The sequence below is a fragment of the Bubalus bubalis genome, chromosome 16, assembly GCF_019923935.1.
Source record: "Bubalus bubalis isolate 160015118507 breed Murrah chromosome 16, NDDB_SH_1, whole genome shotgun sequence".
NCBI lineage: Eukaryota > Metazoa > Chordata > Mammalia > Artiodactyla > Bovidae > Bubalus > Bubalus bubalis.
In genome coordinates this window covers 44,581,413-44,606,594 of record NC_059172.1, presented here as the reverse complement: position 1 = coordinate 44,606,594, position 25,182 = coordinate 44,581,413, and the positions used below count along the sequence as shown (strand labels likewise).

The following is a 25,182-nucleotide window of genomic DNA, read 5'->3' as shown; positions in this document are numbered from 1 at the left end:
GGTGAAAAAGTAACTGTGGTTTTGGACCGTGAATTTTAATTATAACTAGGTTCAAACACATCTTTATTAATCGAAATAGGAACCATTACAATCAACAAATTTTGCTATCAAGAAATAAGTTTGTTTATTCCTGTAGCATTAAAAACCTGTGCTTTGGGATTTGACAAACTCTTGGAAAGCATTTTCTGTCTCTTGCTGGTTGTGGAAGCATTTTCCCTGCAAAAAGTTGTCAAGATACTTGAAAAAACGGTAGTTGGTTGGTGAGAGGTCAGGTGAATACGGCGGATGAGGCAAAATCTTGCAGCCCAATCCATTCAACTTTTGAAGCATTGGTTGTGTGACACGCAGTCAGGTATTGGGCCCATTCTGTTGACAAATGCCAGCTGCAGGCGCTGGCAGTTTTTGGTGCATCTCAGAGATTTGCTGACCATACTTCTTGGACGTAAAGGTTTCACCAGGATTCAGAAAACTGTCATAGATCAGATGGGCAGCAGACCACCAAACAGGAACCATGACCCTTTTTTTTGGTAGAAGTTTGGCTTTGGGAAGTGCTCTGGAGCTTCTCAGTCCAACCACTGAGCTGGTCACCACTGGCTGTCGTATAAAATCTACTTTTTGTTGCACTTCACAATCCAATCAAGAAAATGTTCATTGCTGTTGCACAGAATAAGGTGACAACTCAAACCGCGATTTTTTTAAAAATTTTCTGTCAGCTCATGAGGTCAGCTCACTTATCAAGTTTTTTCACCTTTCCAATTTGCTTCAAATGCCTAACGAACATGCTGAGTTCTTCAGCAACTTCTCATGTATATACAGGTATTCTGAAATTTTTAATAGCTATCATTTAAATATACCACATTTCCTATTCTAAGTCCTTCAGGGAATTCTCTAAACAAAATATATTCATTCAGGAAAATAACTTCATAATACATTATAGCTGATGCTTTTGGAATCACAGTGTGCTCTTAAAACTTCTAAGTAAATTTTTAAAAGTTTAATTGATTTTATAAACTCTGAAAAGTTTCCAAACTGATTTAAAAAAAATTTCTTTACTGCAGGGCTTTTAACTATTTAAAAGGAAGTTTGATAATATATTTGACAGTTAAGAAGCAATCAATCAGATGATTCGTCACACACAACATGGAACTATAATACATATTTAAAGATGGATGGACCTTTGGACATCAGATCAAGCTCTTTATAGATGTACAAGAAATTCAGAAACCTTAAGTGACATGCCTAAGGTCCCATACAAACACAGATCTCTTAAGAAATACAAATTTTCTGATGACTTCATAATGTTGAAATATTTGTGTCATTAAAATTATAATAATAGTATTTTTCCTCTCACTTTTATCCTAAACTATTCCCACTTTTGCCATACTCATTTAATTGCTGTTATACTACTGTTAACTGGTAACCCACTAATGTTTAGGTGTCTAAACTTAGAAACTAAACAAACTACTCTCTGGAGGATGCACAGTGTGTCCTTTACTATTCCTGTTATCTTCATTTTTGATTACAGCTAAGTTTTCTTCTGTGAGTAGGCTGTTTTGATAAGCAGTGACTCAGCTTGTGATACAACTGACTTGTTTACAAGTCTTGAAATGCTCCACTGCATTATTACTAAATCAAAGTAGCTTGTTTATATTATCTGTAATCATGCCTTCTATTTAGAAGCATGGATAATAAATTTTATAATACTCTGAACATGAAATTGTCAACTAAAAAAAAAAGTTATTTAATACTATTTAAAGACTTTATTTCCTACTGGACTAGTCTACAGTGCAGAGTAATGTGGTGCAGATGCTAGTCTAGAACCCTAAAGTCAAGGTGGCTACTTTCCTTTCACTGTGTAATCCTATGCAAGTCACTTATTTTGACTTGCAGGGTCCACAAAGAGTTTTACCAAAAATCAAAAGACAGAATATGCTGAAAATGCTATATAAATTATAATAAAAAAAAAATCATAAAATCATACAAAATATATTATCCTAGAACTATCAGTTACCATCCTTATAACAGACTTACTATATAATTCTCAACAACAAAAATACTTATGATTTATATTATTTACAATTTCAGAAGATCTTTTTTGAGTAATAGAAATTTCATCAGATGGGGAAAATCTCCAAAGATCTTTTGTTTTCTGATTGCACAGCCTTCTTACAAAGTTTAAAAACCTACTACTGAAAAAGCAGCAAAAAAACCCTACTACCGAAAAGTTTATGTTGATTTATAATTTAGAGACAAATCCCTCATTCCCTTCTCCAGTGGATCTTCCCAACCCAGGGTCTCCTGCATTGCAAGCAGATTTCTCCGTTTGTGCCAGCAGGGAAGTCCATAATTTAGAGACAAATCCCTTGTTTCAGAGATGAAGAAAAAAGAAGAAAAAAAGACCCAGAAAGGATAAGCAATTAATAAGGCAAAGTCAAACCAATGAATTTTCTGATTCCCAAACTGTTATCTTCTCTACCAATCAGCTAACATATGAACCTCTTTAAGGAGTCTATCAAAATTACAGTCATACTTTTAATACAATGACTAGTTTTCTCTATGTAAATTACCAACTCTCTTAAGAATAAGTACTCTTTATACTCCTCTCTCTAGCAGTACTAGCAAAACTTTAAATATGTAATATTGAATTAAAACATGATTTTTTTAAAAAATCAGAATTAGTAAAAAACCTCAAGCACAAGAAAAGATACTCTACATCATTAGTCATTATAGAAATGCAAATTCAAACCAGAGAGATATCACTACACACTAACTAGAATGGTTAAAAAATTAAACTGAAAAATACAGACATTGCCAAGTACCAACCTGGAGGCAGAGCAATTAGAACATGCATACATTGCTGAATGGAATGCAAAATGGCACAGCCATTTCCAAAAAGAATTTGGGAGTTTCTTATGAAGTTAAACATGCACTTACCATAGAAGACATTTGTCTACCAAAAGAAAAGCTGTACACAAATATTTTTAGCAGCTTATTCAGAATCACCCCAAACTGGAAATAACCCACATGTCCATCAGTTAATAAATGGATAAACAACTGTGGCACTGGACAATAAAAAGGAAGCCTGCTGACACAAGCGATTAACATAAATAAACCTCATAGCTTTATGCTAGGAAGAAGTCAGGCCCCAAATGCTACATACTACTTGAATTCCAGTCACATAAGGAAAGGTAAAACACGAGGGCACGAGACACATCAGCGGCTGCAAGGCCTGGAGGTGGCAGGCACATGGGCTGATTGCAAGGGGCACGAGAAAACTTTTTTTAAGGTGATAGAGATGTTTTATATCTTGATTGTAATGGTGATTATACAACTGTGTAAGCTTGTCAAAATTCATAAAACTGTATATCCTTTTAAAGGGGCAAATTTTACTGTACATAAATTACACATCAATAAACCTGACTTTTTAAAAAAAGTCTCATTCTAGCTCTTCCACTACCTGAGACATTAACTTATGGACCTTTTATAGCCTTCATGCTTCCTTCCCTAAAAATGAAGGATCTGTAATACCTAACTACTACCTCCCTTCCAGTGTTAAATCCTATTCTGAGTTGTAGAAGAATTTTCTGCATCAATGTCTATTTTTCTTAGAATTCTTTAAATCACATTTGGGTTATGCTTATGGTAAATAATGTAATAGTAAACAAATATTTCAAGATGTGAATTTAGAATGTCAAAATTAAAGCAAAGATATTTCTTAAGAGATTTCACTGTTGTGTATCTAATTTTTCACCTATTTCCTTTCATTATCACAAAGTGCTATAAACAAAGTAATAAATTACACAACTTCGTGTAAACTTAAAGGCAACAAAATTAAAATACCTAAACATCTAAAAGGGCAGACATTTTTAGCTATAAAATAGAAGAAATGTACATGAATTCATAGAGTTTTTGTATATTTACAAAAGCCATAGGTATCTTTTATCAGATAAGTCATACAAAAATTCTACTTTCTAATGCAACCTGGAATTGGGGTTGTAATCAAGAGCTCCTTCTGGTAAAATTTTATTTGGAGGATTGGGGAAACCCTTCGGAAGATTTAATTAATTCCCTAATTAAAAACATTCCTTGTTAGTGTTTTTAGCTGCTGCTGCGGCAGGGGCTACCAGTCAACAGTCTAGTATCAGTACCACTTCTAGCCTTCTAAAGCCGCTGTAAAAAAGCTAGGTAAATAGGTAGTTCTCTATACTATGGCTCCTAGAGCTTCCCTGGTGGCTCAGACAGTAAAGAGTGTGCCTGCAATGCAGGAAACCTGAGTTCGATCCCTGGACAGGGAAGATCCCCTGGAGAAGGAAATGGCAACCACTCCAGTATTCTTGCCTGGAAAATCCCATGGATGGAGTTGCCTGTCGGGCTATAGTCTTTGGGGTCACAAGGAGCTGGACACGACTGAGCGACTTTCACATACATATATACCAAGACAAATGCCTGAAAAGCATTCAAGAAAGCAACCGGCTACAAATGTAGCTCACAAGAACATGCCTTATACTGAAAAGGTGAAGAAACCACGTTTTCAGAAGCATCATACAGTGGCTGTCGCTGAAAATTGGAAGCACACGTAACTTCTCACTTGCAAACTTCCCTTCCAGCATCAAGTGTGAGAAAATATTCAGGACTTCAAACCAGATCTACACTACCAAAGTGCAGATACCTTCACATTTCTGGAGGCAAATGAGACCTATCTAGTTAGCCTATTTGAAAATGCCTACCTGTGTGTTATCCGTATCAAATATGTAACTACTATGCCAAAGGACATGCTGCCAGCATGACTCATGTGTGGAGAATGCACTTACGATGCATTACAAAGGCAAACATTTTATTCTTAAAAAAACAACCAACCAAAAAAAAGTACCTAGTTATATGAGTGCAAATGAGGGGGTAAAAAACCACCAGGTGAGAGAATAGGTATTAGAGCAAATTCCACTTTGCCCTGTTTTCATTTGTGTGTAAATGTTTAATATTAATGCAGGGACACAGAACATTCATGCAAGTAAACAATGTTCCAACGAACCAGTTTCAATGAATTTGCTTATACCAATCATAAACAAATCTGTTAACTTTCTCTGCCAAAAAAAAAAAAATTCCTGCCCACTCATGTCTACACAATAAAAACCTAAATTCCTTTATGCATACAAAGCCTTTAGAATTTTAAGACACTATCTGCCAGAACTATCTCCTCTCATTCACCCCAGGCACGCCATGCATTTACTCCAAACTTTCTGTCACTTTTAAAATGCATTATAGACTTTAGTGTTGGAAATGTTATTTTACCTAACTAAAAGCTCTTATCTTCTCCTTACTTGGCAGTCATCTTTTGCAACCCAATTTAAGTGTTCTCACAGAACCCCCTAAGTAAAGCTGGGCTCCCTCCCTTAGGGTCCCACTTTATTTCCCCATTATGCATTTGTCTCTTTACAAATTTTTGTTTCCCAAACTAGACTAAACTAGACTAGCATCTAGAACTAGGTCAGATTTCTTATTCGTCTTTGATTCTCTGATCCATGGCAGCTACTAACTCAGTGCTTAACTGAATGAATTTCAACAGTAGTAGGAGCTACAGAAATCTACATTAAGAAAAATTAAAGTATATTTATGATGAAATAAAAACAGGTAATATCATTTGAAACAAGAAAGATATTTATAGTCAAACTACAATGCTTTGGTTACACTAGAAAATTTCACTTAGGTAATAAATGAAGGGCATGGTTTTCCCAAAGTTAAACCAAAGGTGCTAGACTCACTGTATACCAGTGGTCCCCAACCTTTTGGGCACCAGGAATTGGCTTCATGGTAGACAATTTCTCCACAGATGGAGGGAGGGGTGCATGGGGGAGACTTTGTGTTTCACCTGGCACTCCCTGCCTGCTACGTGGCCCAGCTCCTAACAGGCCGCAGACTGGTACCTGTTCCTGGCCTGGGGTTTGTAGGGGCCCCTGCTGTACAGAAAGATTTAAGTCCAGATCTTTTTTCTTAACTATGTCACTTAGCCATTAATTTTTCTCTACTGGAAAGCCACTGTATTTCTGCTAATATGTGAACAACTCTCTAAGTCTTACAGCAATTACACAGCATCAAATCTAAAGCACAGTCATGTTGTTGTATAGCTAACAAAGGTTTGTCTAGTCAAAGGTATGGTTTTCTCATGGATGTGAGAGTTGGACTATAAAGAAAGCTGAGCACCGAAGACCTGATGCTTTTGAGCTGTGGTGTTGGAGAAGACTCTTGCGAGTCCCTTGGACTGCAAGGAGATCTAACCAGTCCAACCTAAAGGAAATCAGTCCTGAATATTCACTGGAAGGACTGATGCTGATGCTGAAACTCCCAATACTTTGGCCACCGGATGCAAAGAACTGACTCATCTGAAAACACTCTGATGCTGGGAAAGATTGAAGGTGGGAAGAGGGGACAACAGAGGATGAGATGGTTGGATGGCATCACCGACTCAATGGACATGAGTTTGAGTAAACTCCAGGAGTTGGTGACGGACAGCGAGGCCTGGAGTGCTGCAATCCATGGGGTCTCAAAGAGTCAGACACAACTGAGTGACTGAACTGAACTAAGTCACTAAGTTGTGTCTCAGTCTTCTGTGACCTCATAGACTGTGGCCCCGCCAGGCTCCTCTGGCTACAGGAATTCTCAGGCAAGAATAGTGGAAAGTGAAAGTGAAGTCGCTCAGTTGTGTACAACTCTTTGCGACCCCCTGGACTGTAGCCTACCAGGCTTCTCCGTCCATGGGATTCTCCAGGCAAGAATACTGGAGTGGGTTACCATTTCCTTCTCCAGGGGATCTTCCCAACCCAAGGATCGAACCTGGGTCTCCCACATTATAGGCAGATGCTTTAACCTCTGAGCCACCAGGGAAGCCCTGGAGTGGTAGCCATTTCCTTCTCCAGGAGATCTTTCTGACTCAGGAATCCAAACTATGTGTCCTGCTTGGTAGGCAAAATTTTTACCACTGAGCCACCTGGGAAGGCCACAATCAGTAATACAACTGACCAAAAAGACAAGTTAATTGGTTCTTCTATTCATATCAACTGGTTATACTCCAGAGTTTTCAAAAGTCAGAATTATCAAACACATTAAGTTCTCCCAGAAACAAACATTCTTAACATGGATCCTGCTTTAAAATAACATTTCACACTGAATCTTATAAACAAATAACCTGTTAACCTAGTAAGTTATTTCAACAAACATCTATATATTCTAAATCAATTTTTCTTAGGATCTTATTAGACTAAAAAGTTTCATTTAAAAGCTGTACCTTGTTACATGTTTCAATTATTAAAAAGCAGTAAAAACAGGTCTTACTTGATAATATAAAAAAACCTATCAAATCTAACAATCATTTAGGATTTATGCTGACAGGTCATATCAGATCCATGACTTCAAACAACTAAGCATATTTAATAACTAAGACATGACTTCATTTTTATTTAATCGATACATATTCATGTATAGCATATTATGCTGGCCCCTAAACCAATACAGGATGAAGGTAATAACAATAATGAAGGTAGTAACATTTATTGTAACAGATAACACTTATAAGAATGCTTATTAAGTAAAAGACACTCTATATGTATTAACTCATTCAATTTTCCCAAAAGCCCAAGGAGGCAGTTACTAGTATCTGCATTTAACTTAGGTACTGGGAAGTTAAATAACTTGCCCAAGGTCACAAAACTGGTACTTGAACCCAGGCACTCTTACTGTTGTGTCTTGACTTTGAATTAACTTATAATAAAGAGGTGTAATTTTTCAAATGTCAAAAGCTACAGCATTATGGCATTTCAGGGTTAGAAAAATGGTATTAGATTGGAAGAGGAAAATCAGGAAAGGTTTCTTATACTAGTAAGAAGGGCTAGATTTTGCTGTTTAGGTAGCATTTTAACAGCTTGCTTTTAAAAAGCATAAAAAATTCGAGACAGTTACATGGCATGGCCAAAAAACATTTTTTCTTTTAAATTTTAAAAATAAAATTTAAACATATTGGGAATTAGCTGGCAGTCCAGTGGTTAGGACTCAGCACTTTCACTGACAGGGCCTAGTTTTGATCCCTGGTAGGAGAAGGCAATGGAACCCCACTCCAGTACTCTTGCCTGGAAAATCCCATGGACAGAGGAGCCTGGTAGGCTACAGTCCATGGGGTCACTAAGAGTTGGACTCGACTGAGCAATTTCACTTTCACTTTTCACTTTCATGCACTGGAGAAGGAAATGGCAACCCACTCCAGTGTTCTTGCCTAGAGAATCCCAGGGACAGCGGAGCCTGGTGGGGTGCTGTCTATGGGGTCGCACAGAGTCTGACACAACTGAAGCGACTTAGCAGCAGCAGCAGCAGGGGAACTAAGATTCTGCAAGCAGCATGGCATAGCCAAAACAACAACAAACAAACAAGAAACACAACAAATTCAAGACACAGATCTCAGTAAGTTTCACACAGAGTAATCTCCATTCAAAGAGTAATCGCTCAACACTCTCAACAGTAGGTTTCAGTGGCAGTCTTGTATCAATGAAAATGTTCATATCCATAGCTACTTTATTTTTTTTTAAGTCTTCACTGAATCTGTTACTATATTGCTTCTGTTTTACATTTTGTTTTTTTGGCCATGAGGCATCTGGGATCTCACCTCCCCAACTGGGGGATCGAACCAGCATTCCCTACATTAATGGGAAGGCAAAGTATTTACCACTGGGCCACAAAGGAATTCCCTCTATGTCTACTTTATGTATGCTTGGTTCAGTTTAGTTTCATTAAACAAAAGAGTAGTGCAATTACTATTGTTCCCAAACCTGAGACAAAGTAAACAGAAGTATGCATTAGAGAGGAGACATCTGTTTACTTACACTACAACTATATCCATCCCTTCTTCCATTATACTAACAGAAAACCAGGCTTAGGAAAAATATACATTAAGAATCTTGATCTAAAAGACCACATCGTTTTTGCCAATCATCTGCCATCACTGCTAGTCACAATCATTTTGCCAAAGACTTTAAAAAAATTTTTTTCAATGTTGATTTTTATGTATTTGGCTGTGCCGGGTCTTAGTTGCTGCATGTAGAGATCTAGCTCCCTGACCAAGGACTGAACCTGGATCTCCTGTATTGGGAACTCGGAGTCTCAGCCACTGGACCACCAAGAGAAGTCCTGCTAAGATTTTTTTTTTTTTTAAACAACAGAGAATGTTCATAGAAAATTAGATTGTAAGCAGCAGTATCTGGATAGAACACTTTAAAATCTGTGCAATAAGCCTCATAAAAGAACATGCCTCTGCATATCATGACAACTATTACGCTGTCTTAACTAAGTAAGATCCTCAATACCAATGAATTGGTTTTTAAAGTAGATGTCTTCTGGAACCTTAATTTACAATAGGTATTTGAAAATAAATTTAATGCTGTTTTTCACAACTCCCTATTTTCAACCTAACCTTTTTTTTCAATTTGGGCTAGCGGTGATGGTACACAAGTCATCTGGAAACACACTGTGCTTCTCCCCTTTGTTTTTGCAAAAAATTACAATATCTGGTACTAAGAAACAAAACATATACGTGACTAATTCAGAGAAAGGAGAATTAAAGAGAGGCAACAATCCTAACAATGTACTCAAGAAAGTACTTAAACAGTAGTTTTCATGTAAAAATCAAAGCTCACCCATTTAAAACTCCCTAAAAACCAGATGTTAAAAAAATACTTCGTATCTTTCACTCAGGGCAAGTGACACACGACAGCATACAGCACATCAGAGAACAGCCACTAATGTAGCTGAAATGTGGCTAAAACAAAATTGGCTTGGGGCAGGAGACAACAAAAACATTAAGAATTTCTGGTTTAAGAGGACAGATTGAATGCAAGCACTTAGCTCTAAAGCTTCCCAAAATATCTCTGAAACAAGAATAAAGAAAATTTTTAAAGAGCATAAATCCATAGGAAACCAAAAACACGATTTTAGAAGCTGGAAAGCAGAACAGGTGGTAATGACTTACACCAGAGAAGGTTGAAACCTGTATTAGCCTAGATGAAAAACAAAGACACCTGGTTTCTAGCACATACCACATTTACATTTACAGCAAAAGACCTCTCAACTCTTTGGAGAAGCGCTTCATTGTAGTGTTGAGGCAGCGCAAATAGAAGATGGGCTGAAGCATTACGTGGTGCCACAAAGTAAAGACGTGCTCAAAAAGCAAGGATGAGCACAGATGCCAACCAGAAAGAGCTCCCCTGGCCAAGACTGCAACAGCCTGAGCAACAAAATTAGTAACAATAATTTGGGGTTATAATACAAAGAATAAAATAAAATCTGTAAGTCTATACTGATATAAATAAATAAGTAAATAAATAGGGGAGAAGGGACAGCTTCTGCTCACAAAAGAATTCCAATTAATAAATGTAGAAATGAGGGAAAGAGAAAATCTTAACAGTAGCAAGATCTACACATGGATGCTAAAACTAGAGGGCAAAAGTTTAAGCAGAAACAGGATATCTGCATGGTCTCAAAGTAGTTAGTAATTATTAAAGAGGAAAATAGTAGCTTTACAGTGGAGAAACCTAGCAGAATCCCCTGAACCCAGTGATCACAGGTTAATATTACCAGTAGGACACATCACCATCCTGTCACCTCCACCCCCCTCCAAACGAAGCACTGGGAAGGACATACCACTTCTGTGATATCCTTCTCTTTAACAACCTCTGTCTGATCTTGAGAAAATATCAGACAAACCCAAATTGAGAGCCATTTTGCAAAAATGACTAGTACTGGTCAAAATGTCAAAGTCATGAAAAAGAAAAGTATGAGAAAGTGCCACAAATAAAGGAAACTAAGGAGACATGACAACAAAATTGAATGAGGTATTCTGAATTTGGACCTTGGAATAAAAACAAACATTAGTGGAAAACTAGTTAAATCTAAATAAATTCTATAGTATAGTTAATTGTATTGTACTAAGGTTAGTTTCTTACTTTTAATAAGTGTTCTATGATTTATATAAAGAGATTATCATAAGGAAAAGCTTGGTGATGGGTATATGGGAACTCTGTGTATTCCTTTTTCAAGACTTCTATTAAAAAAAAAAAAATTAAAAAGAAAAACCTAAAAGGCTCAGATACTCTGGGAGCAAGAGTGAAGTCCAAGCTAGAATAGGAGATCAAAGTCTGCTTAAGAAACAGTCAAAACTTCCAGATCCTCTCTCTCCTACTCTTTGACCCCTTCTTGGCAAGAGACTAAACAATCTCAGGAGAGTATAAAACAAGGTATCTTTGGACAAGAGGACGCCAGGTGCAATTGAATTGGAAGGCTGCCATACTGGAAAGTGGCTTTCCATGTGGTGCTAGTGGTATAAAACCCGCTTGCCAATGCAGAAGACCTGGGTTCGATCCCTGAGTTGGGAAGATCCCCTCCAAGAGGACATGGCAATCCATTCCAGTATTCTTGCCTGGAGAATTCCAAGGACAGGAAGATCCTTGCGGGCTACAGTCCAGGGTCACAGAGTCAGACTCAACTCAGCAGGCATGCATACTGAAAACTGCAGAATTAAATGAAAGTGTACTTGTGTACATCATGATAAAACCCACATTCCCTTTTCCTACTCAACTCCAAAGCCTGTTCTCTTCAAGGACAGACCAGAAATCTTTTCTGGGAAATCAATTCAGCACAAGAGAAAAACCTGTCACTGGGAGTCCAAGGAAATTATCTAGACATATCCAATGAACAGGGAAAACCATAATCACTCACTGGCAGAGCTTCCATTCAGCTTTTTAAGGGCCCTCTTCTAAATAAGCACTGACTTCCAAGGAATACCAGACATCTTAAAAAAAAAAATCTAATACAAAAGACAAAGCCCAAAGCCAACAAACAGAAAAAGGAAATTTGGAGAAAAGAGAATATTCAGAAAAGAAATGTATCAATAATTCCCTAAGAGAGAAGAGATATTATATCCATGAAACAAAAGAATATTATCATTTAAACTTTTTTAGGAAAAAAAAGTACTTGGAAATTATAAACATAATAGCAGAAATAAAACCTTAGTAGAAGAATTAGAAGATAAAGTTGAGAAAAATCTCCTAGAAAGCAGAGGAAAAAGAAAGAAATGGAAAATAGATGTAAACACAGAAGAAAATTAGAGAAGCCAGTCAGTAGGCCTAACACCTAAACAACAGGAATTCAAGAGAAACAGAGAAAACGAAGGGGAAGAAACCAAAGAAATTACTTAAGGAAATCTCCTAGAACTGATAAGATAAACTTCAGATTGAATAAGACTACCCTGAATCCAGCAGAAATGGAGACAAATAGACCTTTACACATAATCCAGAAATTTCAGAACTCTAGGGAAAAAGAGTCTTTAAGCTTCCAGAGGAAAAATAAAATTCAAAATCTTCTAGGCATCTGATGTCTCAATAGCAACACTGAAAAAAAGATAGCAATGGAGCAATGTTTTCAAAATTGAGAAAAAATATTTCTGATCGAGAATTCCCTACCAAACTATCTACAAAGAGAATAGAAACAACATTTTAAGGCACGTGAAGTCTCAAAACAATTACAGCCCATCCTGAAAGCTATTGAAAGTGGTCCCCCAAAATGAGAACACAAAGAAAGATGAAGGCATCAAATACAGAACCAGGAACTCCTAGAGAGACCTGCGGGAAACTAAGATGATTATAAACGTAAATCTAAGACAACAGCTGCAATTTGAGAAAATTCATCCAAAGAAACTGGTAGGTTTGAACATAATGAGGAGAAGATTTATACACGTCAGAGTCTGGACTAACTCAGGGTTTCTCAACAGTAGCACTACTGACATTTCGGACCACAGAATTCTTTGCTGTAGGAGGCTGTCTAGTGCAGTCAGGATGAAGCCTGGCAGCACAGCTTGCTTCTGCTCACTAGACATCAGAAGCACACTCCTGCCCTTGCTCACCTACCCAACATCGCCAATATCCTTAGTTGAGAAGCACCTGGTGAAATTAATGATAAGTACACAGAAAACTAAGCAAAAGCAAATTTTTAGAAAATATTAATCCATGGAAAACACAAAATGCTACACAGGAAGGGAAAATAATCACTACAAACTACAAAGCTCAACTATGTATACAGTCACATTGACATAAACTTTGAACTTTTACGTATCTGAACAACCTGCAATCTGACAACATTGGGATGACTGGGCAGAAATGAGAAGTGTGTCTGTGTTTGGGGATAGTAGTAAGCCCAAACTTCCATCGTGGGAAGTCAGTAGACAATTTCTTCAACTGAAAAATCAGAAAGGAAAATGACAGGAACGCTACTCTGAAATGTGGAGATAAATATCTGAAGAATGAGTTGAAAGTGGTTGTCTCTGGAGAGCCTGAAATGGAAGGGGAGGGGAATCTGTACAGTAGAGCTATTCAACTCTTTTAAATATGTGCATGTATAACTTTGATAAAAATTAATTGTAAAAAAACAAATCAATTGAGACTATATTATGAAGGACTTTCCTACTACTTAAGGCCAAAGTGACCCAGAAACAAACAGCTATACAACTTTGAGGAAGTTACTTACTCTTTAAGCATACTTCCTATCTATCTACAAATATACAGTGAAAGAGCCGGCTTAAAGAGCTTTACATGTATTAAATGAAAAAGAGTGTAAACTGTTTAGTGGTGTCTGGCACAAAGTGTTTATACATCGTATCTAGTATTTGATTTGCAATCAGAGAGTAATAATTATAAATTTTAAGACAGGTAAGTCATAATCTCATGTGTTTTAGAAAGTAATGGCTATTGAAAAGAAAAGAGCCTAGAAGCACAGAGACCATTTAAAAGGCCTATATTGAAATGAGACAACAGACAGAGGCAGAGCCATGAAGCGAAAGATAAGGATACAAGACATTTTGCAAGTGATGGTCTAACTATATATGCAAAAAGGAGTTAAAAAAATGTTCTAACTTAAGCAAACAGAAGATGATGACACTAACTGAATAGGAGAATACAAAGAATTATGCTGGGAGGAGGACTAAGAAGAGAGGAAAGAAAAATGAGGTTGATACTACACGTATTTAATCTGTAGGTCCTGAGTACAACCAACTACAGATATCCAGTATGCAGGTGGAAATCTGAAACTGGAAGAGAGGTCAGGGCTTGAGATATTAAAAACATGTAAATTACAATCAAAGGTTGAAGCCATACAAATTAAAAGAATATTCATTTGATGTGCTCCACAATATATACTGAAAGAATTGATTTAAAAAAAAGAAAAAGAAAAAAAAAAAAAGACAATAGAGATGAAAAACAAGCTGTTTTAATGTTTTGGGGGCTCTCAATATCAATGGTCCTGATAGAGTTATGAGGTCATTGTGAAGTTCAAATGAGTTAATACACACAAAGCACATATAACAGTATGTGACATTTAATAAAAGCTCAATAAAATTTTGGATTATTAGTACCATCATTAGTTCCAGATAGAAGTAGTGTTTATTGACTTCCCTGGTTAAGAACCCACCTGCCAATGCAGAAGACGTGGGTTAATCCCTGGTCTGGGAAGATTTCACATGCTGTGGGGCAATTAAGCCTGTGCTCCACAATAAGAGAAGCAGTGATTATTACATGGAAAAGAGAAGCAGAAAAAAATTCACTGAGATATGGAACCACATATTCTTTTCTTTCACTTTTCCATCCTTTCTACATTTATATTTTCCTTGGATACCACTTTTCACTTATAGTGAAAGTATTATTTTAAAACCACTAGGTACATTGTAATATCCTTAATTATACCATAAGATACTTGAGGAAAAAATAATTTTTTTCTACTTTTTCTAAATAATCCCTGTATGGCAGCATACAGCAATGTACAGTGAGTACTCAACAAATATTAATGTCACAAATTCTTTATAAGGAAACAAAATAAAAGCAACAAAGCAATAAATAAAAATTGGGATGATATTAAAAGCCAAAGATCTCAAAGTCAACATCAACATACAACAATTCAAAGACAAACAGTAGAGTGAAAAGGTGAGGGGAAAAGCTTTATTGTTAACCACACAGAACAGACCACACTCTCTTTGCTCTCCTCTGGGTACAACAATTAGAAGAAATACTAAAAACACTGGATTATGTTTAAAACAGAGCAAGCTGAGAAACACTTAGAGAACTGAGGATGCTCAGACTTTAAAACAGAGCTTGGTCCTCCTACTCCCTTCCCCCATGTTCAACAATGGAAAAAAGCTATCCTTTGGAAAGTGATTGAAAATTTCTCTGCTGTCCGGAGCCAACAATCAAAAGATGGCAGTTATAGAGATCTAGACTTCTCTCAGCTCAAAAACTTAAAACAGATCTCTTAAAAGACAAAGATATTACCCAAGATGTCATGAAGGTATTCAAGCTGAGGTTGGAAAACAGCTTGCCAAGGATGTTATGAAAAACATCCAAGCAGGGGAAATTGGTTAGAAACTGGTTTCCTTGCAACCCTGTAACCAGATCAGTGAATATTACTGAAGATCTGCTTCAGAAAGGACACTATCCTAGACCTATAGCTGTCGTTCTTCAGTCATTCAGTTGTGTCTGACACTTTGGGACCCCACGGACTGCAGCACACCAGGCTTCCCTGTCCTTCACAATCTTCTGGAGTTTGCACAAACTCATGCTCACTGAATCAGTGATGCCATCCAACCATCTCATCCTCAGTCGTCCCTTTTTCCTCCTGCCCTTGATCTTTCCCAGCATCAGGGTTTTTTCCAATGAGCTGGCTCTTCTCATCAGGTGGCCAAAGTATTGGAGCTTCAGCATCAGTCCTTTCAATAAATATTCAGGTCTGATTTCCTTTAGGATTGACTGGTTTGATCTCCCTGCTGTACAAGGGACTCTCAAGAGTCTTCTCCAGCATCACAATTCAAAAGCATTAATTCTTCAGTGCTCAGCCTTCTTTATGGTCCAACTCTCACATCCATACATAACTACTGGAAAAACCACTGCTTTGACTATATGGACCTTTGTCAGCAACTGATGTCTCTGCTTTTTAATACACTGTCTAGGTCTGTCAAACCTAGACAAACCAGACCTACACAAACCTAAACAAGGTACTAACCTATATCTTCACAAACCTAGGCAAACCTAAACCTATAGTACATATTAAAAAAAAAAAAAAAAAAAAGCGCGGGTGAGAGACACATAAGATCTCTGCTGTCAAGACATCCATAATGAATACTAATAAAATACAGTTGAGACTATAATAGATGATCAGTGAACCAGTGACGCTGCTCAGTCGTGTCTGATTCTTTGCGATCCCATGGACTGTAGCCTATCAGGCTACTCCATCCATGGAATTTTCCAGGCAAGAGTACTGGAGTGGGTTGCCATATCCTTCTCCAGGGGATCGTCCCAACCCACGGATCAAACCCAGGTCTCCCGCATTGTAGGCAGATGCTTTACCGTCTGAGCCACCAGGGAAGCCCATAATAGATGACACAAAGCACTATTTACTAATTGGCAAATTAATTCTGTTCATATATAAGTCTTCTAAGAAGGAGAAATCCTTAAGGTTAAATGGTCACAAAAGTTTTTTAAGAATAAATGAGATATGAGATACGTAAGGAAAGATGTGTATGAATGTTCTGAATTGGTGGGCAGAAGTAGGAAAGAGGAGGCAGCACAAATAGAAGTGAAAAGCAAGTTAAAGAAAACCCTGTTTGGCTACATTAAAAACTTGCTTTGAAGGAGAAAAGATAAGCTTTCTCAAAGGGCAGATTTGGCCAGAATCAAACTGTATCAATACTAAGTCTTGAACACCAAGCTAAGTAACTTCAAATGTATCCTGTATACAGCATTTGTACCAACTACTTTACTATAGCCATAGACAATAGTAAAAAATGGGCATGGCTGTGTTCCAGTAAAACTTTATGAATACTGAAATCTAAACTTCCATGTTTCACAGATTATTATTTTGATATTTTTCAACAATTTGACAATGTAAAAATAATTCTTAACTCTTGGGCCAAACAAAACAGGCTACAGGCTGAATTTGGCCCAGGGGCTGTAGTTTGCCAAGCCCTGCATGACACTTAGCTGCCTTCTTCAACAGTCTAAGGTACAGTTTTGTCCTTGAGCTTCTAGGATCAGAATAATATATCATTCGTTCAACAACTGCACACACATGAATGCATGTACTTTATCAATATATCTAAATCTAATAAGGGTCAGAGGTTCCCTTAAAAAAAAAAAAAAAAGACAAAGCTCTCCATATAGTTGGTAGTAAGCCATTAGAACAGAACCAAGACATTTTAAAATTCTGTAATTTATTTTCACATAATAAATATAGTTAGAGAGTTACAAACCATTCTCACAGAGCCTCTAGGTTACATGGAGGGATGTGTGGAATAAGAGTATAATCAAGGGGATGTGAGTTCTAGTCCTAGCTCTGTCCTTTATTTACTCATTATGTAACCCTGAACAAGTCCTTTTCAGTCCTCTGGCCCTAATTTCCTCATCTGTAAAAGTGAAGGCGCATAAGGTATAATACTAGATGATCACATCACTATGTGCTCTCTCAGCTTTAACACTATATAATTCTACTTCTACCAGACAGAGGATGACAAAGATCAGACAAAAGTGATAATTAAAGACACAGAAAAAGAGAAAGACATTGACCAAATGAGTGACCAAATAGGACAAACAGGTACGAGAAAAAGACCCCAAAATACAGTATTACTAAAATCAAGGATTTTTTTTTAAGTATCAAATGCAAAAGAAAACTCAAGGAAGAGAAGCAGGAAAGAAGAGAAGTATGGCCATCAAAAAAGAATGAACCACTTAACTAGTGAACAAAATGACAGACCTGAGATTTGAGAGTACTGTGCATGCTTCCAGGAATCATGAAAGGAGTCAGGGAAAAAGACAAGACTGAAGATGAGTCTGGGGAATAGAAAATAAAGGCACGTGATTGAGAAGGAGTAAGAAACAAAAAAGTCAGAAGTCAGGACAAGTTTGAAGCTTCAGGTAAAGGAATCAGTCTTAAAGAAGAGGCATTTAGTCTTTAAAAAAAAAATTTATTAGGGTATAGTTGTTTTACAATATTGTGTTAATTTCTGCTGTACAAGGAAGTAAATCAGCTGTATGTATACATATATCTCTCCCCTCTTGGATCTCCCTCCCCCCACCCACCAAATCCCTTTCCATCCATCAGTGAGGCATTTAACCTCTAAAATCCAAAAGGTAAAAGCAGCACTGCAGGTATGTTCCTGTGGAAGTATATCTGTATCATGTTTTCTATAAGCCAAATTATTAGGGAAATAAACCTAATATTGAGCTTTTCATAAAGCAAAGTTCCACCAATATTTTCTAATGGTCAAAAAATTAAGAAAGGACTAACTTTGCTTTTCACAGAAATGAAAACCAGCACTGTGTAGCTCTAAAAGAAAATTCATTTTTAATATCTCACAGTATCTATCACTTTCATCCTTGCTTAAAAGTTTACTTTTGTAGAAAATTGCTTAGCCCCTACTTGGAGCTCAATGAATACTAATGTTACCTTTCTTAGTAGCCTTAGAAGTTCCCAAGGCAAGAATTCTGATTAATTCATCTGTTTATTATTTTCTGTGCAGATGGTGCTTGATGAATAAATACTGACACATACGAACTGAGTTTTAAAAAACTGTCCTTGCAAAACAATCATCTGATAAAGTTGGGAAAATATTCCTATCACTTATACACAACTCCAGTAATACTTTTGCAGTGTCAGAGCTTGCTCAAGTACCAACAAATAGCTACAAAGCAACCAAAAAAAGTAAAAAAAAAAAAAAGAATTAAAAAAATTTTAAGATCATTCCAAACTATCAAGATCCGATATACCTAATTTCAACCGACACTTGCATCTATTTGAGGTATATGGGAAATAAAAATCCAAAGCATTCGCCTGATGATCAGCCAGTTAAAAATACACATTTGGACACCCTGAAGATATTTATAAAGCCAACAGAGATACTATTAATATATTGAAATTCACTGGCCAGTGCTGGATTCTATCATTAATCTTCTCCTGCTATTCAAGAGAAGCCAAGAAGTCAAGCCTTCTCATATCACTTGCTTTTAAGAATGTAACAAGTCACCCAAACTGGCATACACAACCCAACTACAAAAAGTAGTTCAACTCTCCATATGGTAATGCTTCGCTACCTCTTACCTTTACTTGAAAGTCACATTTACTACTTTTCAACGCTCTTCGGTAGGCCTCATTTAGGCAGGCCCATAGTACCACCAAGTAAGAAACAGGAGTTCAAAAAAGTCGTAACAGTTAACTGTCTTCGCACAAAGCTCAAGTTGGGCGTAGATTTCACAAGCCCTGAGAGCTATGCCACTGTCAAAACCAGAAGCAGCACCGTCACCCCGTCGTGCACATCGGCCACTGTTGCAGAATTTTTTCTTTGAAATTACCTCTCCACCTTGGCTCAATATGTTAAATACTTAAGCTACCCTCTCCCCCTAGAGCAGAACCAGATTCCTTCCAGTCCACTCCGTTTATTGTCCAGCACCACAAATACAAGGGGAGAGGTCTCCGCTCCCCCGACCCCCGAGATCCAGCCCGGTTTCCTAGCTGCTCGGCGGCACCCACCATGCACCACCCCCCAACCCCGCACCACACACCTCCTCCTTCCCCCACGGCCGGGCCAGCCCACGAGCTGGGCCCGCAGCCCGCCCCTCGCCCCCGGCCTGCGCTGCTCGCAGCGGCCGCAGGCCTCGGGCCTAGCCTCCTCCGCCGGCCCCTCACCTCCTTCGGGACCAGTTGGTTCTCCTCGCCGGGCACCATAGCTCAGACTCCCGGCCGCTCCTCTCCGCCCTGCCGGAGGAGGGGGAGGGTGGCGGCGCCTCTCTAGCTCAGGAGAAAAACGGCAGCGGAAGTCATCCTCTCCACCGTCGGCGCTCGGGCTATCGCGGAGGCCTCAACTTGGGCCTCAGACACCAACGCGCAGACACGGACCCAAGGCTCCACCGCCGCCGCCGCCGCCGTCGCCTTCGTCGTCGGCCCCTCCCCCCGCCCGCTGCAATCAATGGAAAAATGGCGGCGGCCGCTCTCGCGAGAATTCGGGCCGTCGGGCTCCGATCCCGGCGCCTGGCGCCCAAGGTACCCAGACAGCTGTCGTTCGCAACTAATTACCTCGGCTCTCACTCGGCTTCGAGATGTATAAAATTGGTTGAGCGGCCAAGGAAACGCTTTTCGGAGACGGATTCCAGACTGTCCATCTCGGGACTCCCTCTGCCGGCAGGGAAAGGACCAGGCCTCAGGTCCTCCATGCCTTTCAGGGCTCCTCGGACTCTCCGCCCACCGGGGAGAGATTCGACCCTAAAGCCTCACCTCTGGCCCTACTACCAACACTGCTCGCCCTCCCCGTTGGAAGAGCTCCTGAACTCTTCCCTCTTTACAGACCTCCGGTCTCTGCCTGGAAGAGAAAGCATCACGGACTGCCTCCCGGCCTCCGCCCTCAGACACGGTCCCAGCCAGAAAGGACTGCGTTTTCTTTCCCCCTTTCCCTACCCTCCCGAAGGCCCGGCTCGAGGGACCTCAAGTCTAGGCTCCTGCTTGGGGAGGGGACAAGTCCATAGCTCGCGAAAGAGGTATCACTTTCCCTCCAGCCCCCCTCCATCAGAGCGGCACTCTGCTGGGCCATTTCGGGGAACTTCCTTCTCGGACAGGTTCAGGTCTGGGGCTGAGATAGCTTCAGAGAGTGGGGCTGCAGTTTGGACCTAGGATCCACTTTTAAAAATGTTTTTAAGTACGTTAAAACCACTGCCAGTTCTACTTTGGCAGTAAGCATTGTACTGTTTTATAGGCAGCAAAGTTTGCGATGGTTATTTTTCTAAATCCTGCTCGTTCCTCAAACTTCCCTTATGAAAACCTGGTGGGATGTCCTTCTTGAAGATTTATGTGGTACAGCGATGTTTTCGCACTCAGATAATATAATTCTGCTACGTTCCTAACACCCACAGTATCAACTACCTGTCTAAACTGTGTGTTCTCTCCAAACGTTTTTTTTGATTGCGCTTCTGTATTACAAAAAGTCTCTATACTTATGTAAGTTTAGACACGTCCTGTTGTGTATGATGTAAAGCCTTTTTAAAGTGTAAAAAGGATAAAGATGAAATAAACATTTAAAGTAGCTAAGAGATATTTTCTATATTATCTTTTAAAAATCCGTGTTATTTTCACTAAAAATATTTAGTGAAAGCAATATGATAGTCTTAAGTTTCAGTGATTTAAAAAATCTGTAATACTTTATGAAACAGTTATTAAAATATGTGATTCAACGTTCAGGTTATTTCTGTACTTCACAATTTAACGGCTGTCATAAGTTGAGAGATAACTCACAAAGATATGTAGATCCTAACGGAAGAAATACATCTTTGGCTGCTCTTACTAATGCAAGTATCCATTTTTGTCACTTCCATCCACCAACGATGAAAAGTTTTTGTTTGAAATTCAACTAGTAACTTTCTGTCTTCCCTTATGTCAGTCAGAAGATGTTGCATTTTTATATATTTTCAAAACTCTTTGGAATGCATTGCTTGGATGATTTCTTCTAACAGGTTGGAAAATTCTGCCTTCAAGTTTTAGTATACATGTGTAAGGTGATTTTTTTTTTTTTTTTGAATTCTGATCTTGTGAGTATTTAAATTTTTGATATTTTGTGTATCATGGATTTTTGCATCAATTTTGACTTTTTAAAATAATGCGTGTAGATGTTCATCTTGATTGCTGAGTTTGGGGCATCCTCTTAAATTTTGGGCCTGAAGTGAATGCCTCACTTGGCTCACTATAGCCCCAGCCTTGAATAGCACATAATATGTCATTTTACATCAAAATCACATAATGGAAATATTCTCAAATGTCTGATTTCAAAATGTCATGCCCACTACTTAATAAGATGGCTTCTGTAGAGCTCATGCCAGAAGCAGATATGTCATCTCTATCGTCTTCCCAGGCCTGCTTTATTATCTCCAACTCATGTTTTCTTTCCAGAAATCTTTTTTAGCTACTTTCATTTTTGTGGGGGTTAATGAAATAACAATATAATTGGTAAATCTACTTAACCCAGCACACCTAAACTAGAGGAAATCACAATATATTAATACAAAAGAAAATGAAGAAATCTCCAAATTGTTTTCCATGTTGTCTCACACTTTTCACTCAGTAGTGAGATGCCAGTGTCAATCTATATATTAAATATTTGAAAGACTTAACTTTTTTGTTTTTAGATAAAAAATAAATATTTTTAAAAGTTTTAGTATTTTTTTTTCCACCACCCACCATCTCTGGTTGCACACTCTTCTCTTTAAATGCCATTGGCATGAATGTAGTACATTCAGCCTGATGTCTTGGTATGTATACAATAAACATTTGTGGATAAGTATATGAATGCAGAATTGATAAATAAATGAACAAATAGGTATAGCTACCTTCCTAGTAAATAAAATTATTGCTATTACATGTATATGTGTTTATTTTACGTATAGATTTTATGTCTCCAGCCTTGACTTCTCTCAGGGGCTCCAAATGCATGCATCCATCTACCTTTTTGATGACTCAAAATGTCTCACATTTAGCTTGAATGAAGTAAAACATTTGATTTCCAAGTCTCCCACCTACCTCCTGCAATATTTACTCAGTTCTCCCCATCTCAATAGCCTACACCATCCTCAGTTCAGTCTGTCAAACCAAAATCTTGAGGATCTTCATCTTACATTCAATTCATTACTAAGTGCTATTGCTTCCCACTCTGAAATAAAATATATCCCAATCCAACCTTTTTTTTTAATTGGCTATGTGCGTCTTCATTGCAGCGTGTAAGATGTAGTTCCCCAACCAAGGATTGAATCCAGGCCCCCTACTTTGGGAGCATGGAGTCTCAGCCACTGGAATACCAGGGAAGTCTCTGACGACTTCTCTTTATATCTACTGCTGCCCATCTCACTCTAATCACCATCTTTTCTTGCCTAAACTAATGCGTTTGTCTCCTAACTCCTCGCTCCTGATTTCTACTCTGCCCTCACTCCCTCAAGAGTTTATACTCCACGCGGCGCTCCAGAGTGGTGATCTTTTAAAAATTTATTAGATGGTATCTCTCTCTTCCCTTCTCGCTCAGCATAAAACCCATATTCCTTGCTATGGTCATTGGTAAAACCCAATGTTATCTAGCCCTGTCTGCCTTGTTCATCTCATCTACCACTCTTTCGCTTTCACCAATGACCCAGCCGCTCTGCCTTTACTGAAACTTTTAAAATACATTGCTTATCTCTGTTATAAATCCTTTGCCTTGTTATTTCCTTTCTCTAAGATGTTCTTCCCCCAAGTCTTTGCTCTTATCTAGTTCTGCTTTGCTATTTGGGGCTCTCTCAGTTTCTCAACAGAGAAGGCAATGGCAACCCACTTCAGTACTCTTTTGCCTGGAAAATCCCATGGACAGAGGAGACTGGTAGGCTGCAGTCCATGGGGTCGCTAAGAGTCAGACACGACTGAGTGACTTCACTTTCACTTTTCACTTTTATGCACTGGAGAAGGAAATGGCAACCCACTCAAGTGTTCTTGCCTGGAGAATCCCAGGGATGGGGGAGCCTGGTGGGCTGCCGTCTATGGGGTCACACAGAGTCGGACACAACTGAAGCGACTTAGCAGCAGCAGCAGCAGCAGCAGTTTCTCAAAGAGGCCTTTAATGACCATTCTTCAGTGCCTGGCCTGTAACAGGTGCTTCATAAATTTCTGTTGAATTAATAACATTTTTTACATGAGATTCATGTTTTTTAAAATGTACTGTTTTCTTTATAACATTTTTTTGGATTATTTTTCTTTTTCCATTCACTTGAAAATGTTCATAATATAACCCTAGTCAAAACATGACAAAAACATCAGAGAAATCCAGATGGGAGGACACTCTACAGGATATCTGGCTAGCATTCTTCAAGACAGTTAAGCTGTAGAAAAACAATGCAAGACTGAGAAACTGTCATAGACCAGAGGAGACTGGGGAGACATTACAACTAAATGCAATGTGGTACCCTGGATAGGTTTCTGGAACCAAAGGCACATTGATGGAAAACCTGGTGAAGTCCAAATAAAATCTGTAGTTTGGATATTAATGTTCTAATATCAGTTTCTTAGTTTTGACAAATATACAATGGTAAAATAAGATGTTAACCATGGGGGAAGCTGGAAGGGGTATATGTACTTTCTGTTCTGTCTGAGCAACTTTTTGGCAATTCTAAAATTATTCCAAGATTAAAAGTGTATTTAAAAATGTTCATGGTAATACTTAAGATATTTCTGTCCTCTTTCATATTTCAAGACCATATGTGAGCATTTCTATGTTTTAAATGACTTTCAAAAAGCCCTAAGGTCAAAATCATATGATACAATTTAAGAGCTAGTGATAATGTTCCCTATAACTAGAACTATTAGTAATATTGTTAAATGTATTTCGTAAATGTGAATGGAGGTTTTCGCCTTGATTCTGTTTTAACAGAGTAAAAAGATCTTTAGTCAGTGTGATGTGACTTTGGAGCCACACTGATCTGTTTTGAGATTCAAGCTCTGTCACTTTCTCCATATAAGACCTCCCTGAACCTCTCTGTTATCAATTAGAAAATGAGAGAATAAAGAAGACTCTTGGCATTTACCAATTTAACATTTGCAGTTTTGACCAGAAAAGTTCATGACATGTAGCACTCTATAATTGAGCCAAAGAGGAAATTTGGATTTTATACATTAGCCAAGGAGAGGAGACAGTATAGCTGTATGATTGAAAGAATGAAGTTGAAAATTGTTTACCTAAATTTGAATCCTACTTCTGTTAATATTAACTGATGGCCTTCCTTGGCTAAATCTCTTAAATTCATAAGCTTCAGTTTTCTTATCTGTAAAATAAAGATAATAATAGCTCCACCTTGGGAATTCCTGGGCACTCCAGTGGTTAGAACATGACCCTTTTACTGCCATGGCCCAGGTTCAATCCCTGGTAGGGAAACTAAGATCCTGCAAGCTGCATGGTGTAGGAAGAAAAAAAAAAAAGACTCTGAAACGAAATTCAACTTTTAGCAATGAGATTGAAGAAACTAATAAAGTAATGGATCTTAGCCATGAACTAGGTTCTCTGGCTAAGTTAGAGAGTGAAATGTAAAACTAGTCAGTTCAATTCAGTTCAGTTGTTCAGTC

At 38.2% G+C, this 25,182-nt stretch overlaps 1 protein-coding gene across 3 annotated transcripts in view; it reads right to left on the bottom strand.

Annotated features, from left to right (window-relative positions):
- USP47 (ubiquitin specific peptidase 47) overlaps positions 1-20,257 on the bottom strand; it is a 103,431-nt gene extending 83,174 nt beyond the window's left edge. Inside the window, exon 1 of one of the 3 annotated variants that reach the window (XM_044929528.1) lies at positions 20,137-20,257. Coding sequence is in view for 2 of the 3 variants with exons in the window: in XM_006055229.4 (XP_006055291.3) it covers positions 19,750-19,788 (39 nt within the window). In the remaining variant the exon portion in view is untranslated. Of the gene's footprint in view, positions 1-19,749; positions 19,991-20,136 lie in introns of those variants that run through there. The other 2 variants (XM_006055229.4, XM_025266655.2) reach the window with 2 other exon arrangements.
- Between the last annotated feature and the right edge of the window lie 4,925 nt (positions 20,258-25,182).